Raw genomic sequence first — 8,301 nt, 5'->3', positions numbered from 1 at the left:
TCATCTGTCACGACAATAGTCGAACTTATAAACACCATGGGACCACGCAGCCTTCATACCGCTCAGGAAGGAGACGCGTTCTGTTTCCTAGAAATTAACGTACTTGATGCGAAAAGTGCAAATCAAATGCCAGAACAGCAGCAAAGGACCTTGTGAAGTTGCTGGAGGAAACAGGTACAAAGTATCGATATCCACAGTAAAACAAGGTACATACCGAACATAACCTGAAAGGCCGCTCAGCAAGGGAGAAGCCACTGCTCCAAAACCGCCATAAAAAAAGCCAGACTACGGTTTGCAACTGCACATGGGGACAAAGATCCTTACTTTTAGGAGAAATGTCCTCTGGTCTGATTAAACAAAAATAGAACTGTTTGGCCATAATGACCATCTTATGTTTGGAGGAAAAAGGGGACGCTTGCAAGCCGAAGAAACACGAATCCCATCCGTGAAGCCTCGGGGGGTAGCAGCATCATGTTTGTGGGGGTGCTTTGCTGCAGGAGGGACTGTGCACTTCCAACAAAATAGATGGCATCATGAGGATGGGAATTATGTGGATATATTGAAGCAACATCTCAAGACAATCAGTCAGGAGTTAAAGCTTTGGTCGCAAATGGGTCTTCCAAATGGACAATGACCCCAAGCATACTTCCAAAGTGTGGCAAAGGCTTAAGGACAAACAAAGTCAAGGTATTGGAGTGGCCATCACAAAGCCTTGACCTCAATCCAATAGAACATTTGTAGGCAGAACTGAAAAAGTGTGTGTGAGCAGGGAGGCCTACAAACCTGACTCAGTTACACCAGTCTGTCAGGAGGAATGGGCCAAAATTCACCCAACTTAATGTGGGAAGCTTGTGGAGGCTACCCGAAAACGTTTGACCAAGTTAAACAATGTTTTAAAGGCAATGCTGCTACCAAATACTAATTGAGTGTATGTAAACTTCTGACCCACTGGGAATGTGATGAAAGAAATAAAAGCTGAAATAAATAGTTCTCTCTACTATTATTCTGACATTTCACATTCTTAAAATTAAAGTGGTGATCCTAACTGACCTAAAACAGGACATTTTTACTAGGATTAAATGTCAGGAATTGTGAAAAACTGAGTTTAAATGTATTTGGCTAAGGTGTATGTAAACTTCCGACTTCAACTATATATCTTGCCTAATGGTGCTCTGTTGAGTTTTGAACGCCTTCGGATAAGAAGTTACTGAAGAGGTGTTTTTGGTGTAACTGTGATACAGTATATGCGATGATATTTGGTTCTGTTATGTAAAATACTAATGAATCATTGTGATCTTGCGAGACATTGATTCAGCTTTGATCTAGCTTTACTAAACAAGCACCATTGTGAGAAGTGATAATCTTCTATTTGTAATAATAATAATAATAGTAAATGATGAGTAGGACTATTAGGTGTCGGCAACAGCTCTTGGTTATGAGGGTTATTTTAAGTGGTTCGAGCACCCTTCGAATAGTAGTGCTGAAAGGACAGCACCCTAAACAAGTGGTCACATGTCGTTCTGGGTTCCACTGCACAAGATGGGCTCTGTGGAGTTTTATGAACATCAAGGCAGACACACAGTGAATTTGGATCCTAGATCTCATTGTTGTGATGATAAGGTTCATGTGGGGATTCAGTTTGTCTGCATACGCAATAGAGGTGGTACGTTTCCGTAAGCTAGGCATCTGGACAGTAAGGCGAGTTAAAGTGCATCGTACATGAGCCCAAATGCATAACAAACTGTTTTGACCACAGTCGTTTTAGCAACCCCTGGAGTTTCCTGTCTGTGGCAGTTCTTGTTCCATGGGATTTGTCCCACTCAAAGTGGTCCAGCCTCCAACCAAAGGCCTGCCACCCTCTGCACATGCTACAGTTATTCATCATTTGCACCACCGCTAAGACTGGGAAGAACATTTTCCTACCTATAGGCTGCTATAGCCTATATACAGTATTTATATAGTTTGTCTTTCTATTGTTTTCATGGAATTTCAGTGGTAATTTAATATAATTTATTCAAATTCATTTTCCAGAAATGTTTCTACCAGCTCTGTATATTTTCAAATTGAAAAACATGAGGGAGCACCGCTCAACCGCGCTACGACAGCCCTACATCCCTGGTGTCACTGTGTTTATAACCCTATATACAGTGAGGGCCCCTAGTACCTCACAGCCCCTACTACACTGTCACGCTCTACACTGACATCAAATACCTTAGCCAGGTGAATAACACACAAAATACATACTATGTAGTTTACACACACACACTCTCACAAGCATGGAAGCACGCACACACACACACACACACACACACACACACACACACACACACACACACACAGAGGTCTCAAGTTCACGGCACACAGGCACACATTATCTCATATCACATATTCCAAATTAGAACTCCAAAGCCAGAGGGGTTACATACATTTTCTACTACTAATTGTTTTATTTCAGAAGTAATGGCCCACACTACACACACACACACACACCACACACACACACACACACACACACACACACACACACACACCACACACTGTCGGTATTAGGTCTGAGTAGACCAAGGCCACTGCTGCGGGAATGTAGACTTTGTTGCCCAATTGCCCCCATTTCAATCGCCACACCCCATACCCCACCACCCACGTGCTTTCTCCACACAGTTTCTGGTTTGGCACAGTTTGATTCTGAGTTTACCGATGTGTGTGTGGCCATTTTACTGTCGTAAGTGTCTGAGCAACAAGAACATGTCAGATCACACTGGTGATTCATTCATATCACAAATCAATCAGTACACAACATCCCAAGAGTAGGGCAGGCTATAGCTCCACAGACTGGCCCCTAGAATGAGTAGGGTGGTCTATAGCTCCATAGACTGGCCCCTAGAATGAGTAGGGTGGCCTATAGCTCCACATACTGGCCCTAGAATGAGTAGGGTGGCCTATAGCTCCACAGTGGCCTATAGCTCCCTCCCAGTCTGGTTGTATCTGATCCTGTCCGACACAGGCATTGGCACACTGTCTCCCTCTCTGACACACACACTTGCGCTTTCTAAAAACACACACAAGTAATCTAAACAGTGCCAGCCAAAGCTCTTGCAACAGACCACACAATGCTAGCTGCCAGCATCAGAGGCTTCTACCCTCTAACTGCAACCATTAACCCAGCCTTTCCCAGGGGGACGAGTAGAAAAAGCCATTGTGACCACTAACACTCGTGTGTGTGTGTGGTGTGTGTGTGTGTGTGTGTGTGTGTGTGTGTGTGTGTGTGTGTGTGTGTGTGTGTGTGTGTGTGTGTGTGTGTGGTGTGTGTGTGTGTGGTGAGTGAGTGAGTGACGTGAATATGGGGGCCCCAGTGCAACATGATTTCCAGGATGATTCCCAGGACCTCCAACCTGATATATCCCACGTCCACACAGCTCAATCAGGGCGGGCAGCTTCAGGGCACTACATGTTCTTGATATGAAGACTCCAGACATAAATAAAACCAATCTGCCATGTGAAGAATTGTGTGTCTGGAAATTTATGGAGACTACTGTGTTGACAAATTATTATCTATCCCCATATGTAACTCATGTACAGTAGCCTACATCTGCCTTGTGTTACAAAGTACAGCCCGTCAGTATGGCAGAGTTGTGCCACATTGTATCAACATGGTACATGAGTCTAGGAGAGTGCGAGTGGTGCTACACACAATTCTATCAACCTTTGTAAACTCAGACCGTCAATGACCATGGGGGTAATCTCCATACAAGACGCCACTGACCATGGGGGTAATCTCCATACAAGACCGTCAATGACCATGGGGGTAATCTCCATACAAGACCGTCAATGACCATGGGGGTAATCTCCATACAAGACCGTCAATGACCATGGGGGTAATCTCCATACAAGACGCCAATGACCATGGGGGTAATATCCAAAAGTGGGAAATGTATACACAAGAATCAGTTCAAAATAGACTTTTATTAGATATTTTTTTACTGCTACTAAATTCCTTGTATTCCTATCTTTACTTTCCCTTCAACTAAACCAGATGCTTTGTAGCATAACACAGTGCAAAGAAATACAACAATCTCAATTCTGTAGATTCCCATGCAGACAATAGTCTACCAGCGTGTAGTTAGTTATTTGACATACCTTGGCATGGGATGTGCGTATTCTTGAGAGCAAGAGGAACATTCCTAGAATGACTTGAAGCAAAATCCCCATTGTGCAGTACACCAAAAGTCACGCCAAATGTTGGTCAATGAATTGGTGTTTTGCTTTTCTCTCCACTCAATCAATATTCCATCTGTTGTCCTTAGGTTCCATCCTATGAAATGACAGCGCTGGTGGCATTCCCATACCGTTACGCATGAACGTGAAAAATCATGAGCAAATGAGTAGGCAAACACTCCAATGATTGARTTGAAACTGTAACTTGATTAATTAATGAACAATTACACAATGTAATTAGCTACAATGTAACAACGTATAATCTATTGCCATCAATAATCATTCTTGGCAATCAAGCGCACAGATATGATGCCTCTTACAAATAGCCTAATTTTATAAATCTCAGTCGATCACTTTCAATGCAATACAATTTGGTTGCCTCTATTTTACTGAGAGTTGTGTGAACTTTGAATGATGGCCCCCAATATTCCAAAGCTGGAGGTCTGGGCATGTAAGCCGGTTAGGTTCGCCCACTGTTGGTCGGGAACCCATGAAACGGTCTGTGGGTGAGCGTCAGGGGTGGCGTGACTGCAGGTCCATTTATAGTCTTGAGTAGAAAATGTTCAATATTGTATCCTTGTCTTAAGGAACGTTAAAATAGGACAAATATCCCTTATTTAAGTTCCAACACGACTGTCTTGAATCACATAAGGTACGGTGCCACACGCACATTTCATGACACTGCGTAGCCTATACAGAGCGGTGTCTCTGAGAAAGAGCCTATAGATGACGTTTTGCTGAAGACGCTTGCACCGCAACGACTTATACTTTAAGCAATATGTCCTCTTTTGAGAATAAGATATTAAAGTTCGTCGTGCCAAAGCAGTCCATAAAGAGAAAATGTCCTTGACAGCGTTTCTTGGTTTGTCATGATCGGTTCCTCATATCCTTTGCCCTTCAGATCACAATTAGAAGGCGCACTCCACTCGACGCACTCCGAATTCCGCGTAACCGTTGCACTGCCAACTTTTTCAAAATGACACTGACGCACCCGCGCAATGGATACAGATGAACGTCGCCCTTCAATTAATCATTCAGCCGGTCAATCATTTACCACTTCACTTTCTCAGCCACACGATAATTTTTTTCTAAGAATACAATTAAAGGGGTATTGTATTACATGAAAATCCCTTTATCATTCATTCAAATCCACCTCCAAGCTCTCTCTCTCAGACTGACAGGACACACAAAACTATAAAATCTCTGATCACCCCCAGTGAATTTACTTGAAAAGAAGAACACATTTTCCCCAACTACTTTAAGTCACAGAGTTACAAAACCTCTGTCAGCAGCACAGACTACAGTGAACCCGGTCTTCCATCAGTTTGTCTTTACATTGAAAGAAGAGCCTGTCAGTGTGGTGTGTTTGGGTTATGAGGGGGCACTCATACACCACATGGGGGATGTGGGTATGCCAGGACCTGTTATCTCTCCTGTGGTTTCAGCTAAGGCCTTGTGAAACAACATGAGGCCAGGGAGTCATTAAAACACTCTGCACCCCATGTTTTTCAGCACCCCTCACTCACTCTCAAACTTGACACGACACGCAATATTGGAATCAGTGAAAAACAAACTCAAAAATAAACATTGGATGATTTGGGTTGAGACCAGAGGAACAGTGTTTATTTATCATTGAATGAATCCATAATGACACCGGGAAGAGTTAAATGCGGTCATAAAAAAATCACTCTGAAACACAATCTGTGACTAATAAGACACTGAAACAAGGCATTATGGTAAGTGTCAGTCAGCAGTCAACATAGCAATAAATTAAATACAATTTACTCATCTCAGAGATTGAAGCTGCCCACACGGGCAATAAAACCAAATATTTCCATAGTATAATTAACATTCCTAAAATAAATTTGTCAACATCAGACAAGGGTCCAATTAAATACACTTCTAGAAAGTCATAATATGACTTCATTTTCAAGTTTTTCTTGATTCCATGTCCTTTCAATAAAAAAATATACATTATACAGCGCATTCAGAAACTATTCAGACCCCTTCCCCTTTTCCACATTTTGTTACGTTACAGCCTTATTCGAAAATGGATTCAATAAAAAAAATCTCAATCTACAAATAACACGCCATAATGACAAAGCGAAAACACGTTTTTAGAAATGTTTGCAAATGTATAAATTTAAAAAAGAAATACCTTATTTACATAAGTATTCAGACCCTTTGCTATGAGACTCGAAATTGAACTTAGGTGCATCCTGTTTCCATTGATCATCCTTGAGATGTTTTGACAACATGGAMTCCACCTGTGGTAAATTCAATTGATTAGACATGATTTCAAAAGGCCCACACACCTGTCTATATAAGGTCCCACAGTTGACAGTGCATGTCAGAMCAAAAACAAAGCCATGAGGTCGAAGGAATAGTCCGTAGAGCTCAGAGACAGAATTGTGTCGAGGCACAGATCTGGGAAAGGGTACCAAAACATTTCTGCAGCATTGAAGGTCCCAGAGAAGACAGTGGGCTCCATCATTCTAAAATGGAAGAAGTTTGGAACCACCAAGACGCTTCCTAGACCTGGCCACCTGGCCAAACCGAGCAATCAGGGGAGAAGGGACTTGGTCAGGGAGGTGACCAACAACACGATGGTCACTCTGACAGAGCTCCAGAGTTCCTCTGTAGAGATGGGAGAAACTTCCAGAAGGACAACTATCTTTGCAGCACTCCACCACTCAGGCCTTTATGGGAGAGTGACCAAAAGGTACTTAAAGGACACTCAGACCATGAGAAACAAGATTCTCTGGTCTGATGAAACCAAGATTGAACTCTTTGGCCTGAATGCTAAGTGTCACGTCTGGAGGAATCCTGGCACCATCCCTACGGTGAAGCATGGTGGTGGCAGCATCATGCTGTGGGATGTTTTAAAGCGGCAGGGACTGGGAGACTTGTCGGGATCGAGGGAAAGATGAAGGGAGCAAAGTACAGAGAGATCCTTGATGAAAACCTGCTCCAGAGCGCTCAGGACCTCAGACTGGGGTGAAGGTCCACCTTCCAACAGGACAACGACCCTAAGCACACAGCCAAGACAACGCAGGAGTGGCTTCGGGACAAGTCTCTGAATGTCCTAGTGTGGCCCAGCCAGAGCCCGGACATGAACTCGATCAAACATCTCTGGAGAGACCTGAAAATAGCTGTGCAGCAACACTCCCCATCCAACCTGACAGAGCTTGAGAAAACCTGCAGAAAAGAATGCCAAAGGTGCTTTAACAAAGTACTGGGWAAGGGTCTGAATACTTATGTAAATGTGATATTTCAGTTTTTAGTTTTTTATAAKATTTGTCAAGGGGTCTGAATACTTTCCAAATGCACTGTATCTGGGAACAGTTTTCCCTCATCATATGACCAGGAAATGCTCTAGGCCCAAAATATTCCCTATAGGTATCATTGTCAGGAAAAACTCTTTATGACTGTATTTGGGTCCACCATGGGCCCAGTAGCGATGTCAAGAGTTCCATGATATCATTGACTCACAGAGAGGCACAATGACTGAATCCCATTGGTTCAAGGGCAGCTGTGCACAGCACCCCTTATCCATCATTAAGGGACTTTACCTTTGATTTGTCTTCAGTACGCAACACTGTACTGCACCTCCAGTGGGCAAATTCACACTGTCATATGAACCCCCATCAGACTGCCTCTGAACGGGCGTGGGGGAAAACGGCATGTCACTGCGAACCAATTAGCAACTGGCTAACAGGAGTCTTGGTTCCATCCAACAGAGGAAGAGAAGTGCTGCTAATGACCAGGTCCTACTGCCGTTAGTCTTGTGATACCGGACTAAACCTCCACAAACATTCTCCTTTTGAAGAAACCTAAAACGGCTGGGGTCGACTTTCTACTGTGACAAAGACATGTACCCCATATGCTGTTCCAGTTTCACCCAGGCATTACATACTATGTTGTTACAATATCCCAGCTAATACACGTCTTTTTTTTATTTTACTCCTCAGTTTAGTATCCGAGGTCCAAGCAAACGTCAGCTGTGCACATCATAAACGTTAGCTGTGCACATCATAAACGTTAGCTGTGCACATCATAAACGTCAGCTGTGCACATCATAAACGT

General features: G+C 43.2%; 1 protein-coding gene across 1 annotated transcript in view; it reads right to left on the bottom strand.

Annotated features, from left to right (window-relative positions):
* LOC111965947 (vascular endothelial growth factor Ba) overlaps positions 1–5,174 on the bottom strand; it is a 16,241-nt gene extending 11,067 nt beyond the window's left edge. The window contains 1 exon segment of the mRNA XM_070444275.1: positions 4,138–5,174. Coding sequence (XP_070300376.1) covers positions 4,138–4,209 — 72 coding nt within the window. The 5' untranslated portion in view covers positions 4,210–5,174.
* Positions 5,175–8,301: the final 3,127 nt, after the last annotated feature.

Source organism: Salvelinus sp. IW2-2015, linkage group LG6.2 (genome assembly GCF_002910315.2).
Source record: "Salvelinus sp. IW2-2015 linkage group LG6.2, ASM291031v2, whole genome shotgun sequence".
Classification (NCBI taxonomy): domain Eukaryota; kingdom Metazoa; phylum Chordata; class Actinopteri; order Salmoniformes; family Salmonidae; genus Salvelinus; species Salvelinus sp. IW2-2015.
Note: the sequence above shows the minus strand (reverse complement) of the source record. Positions and strands in the feature narration are given on the sequence as shown.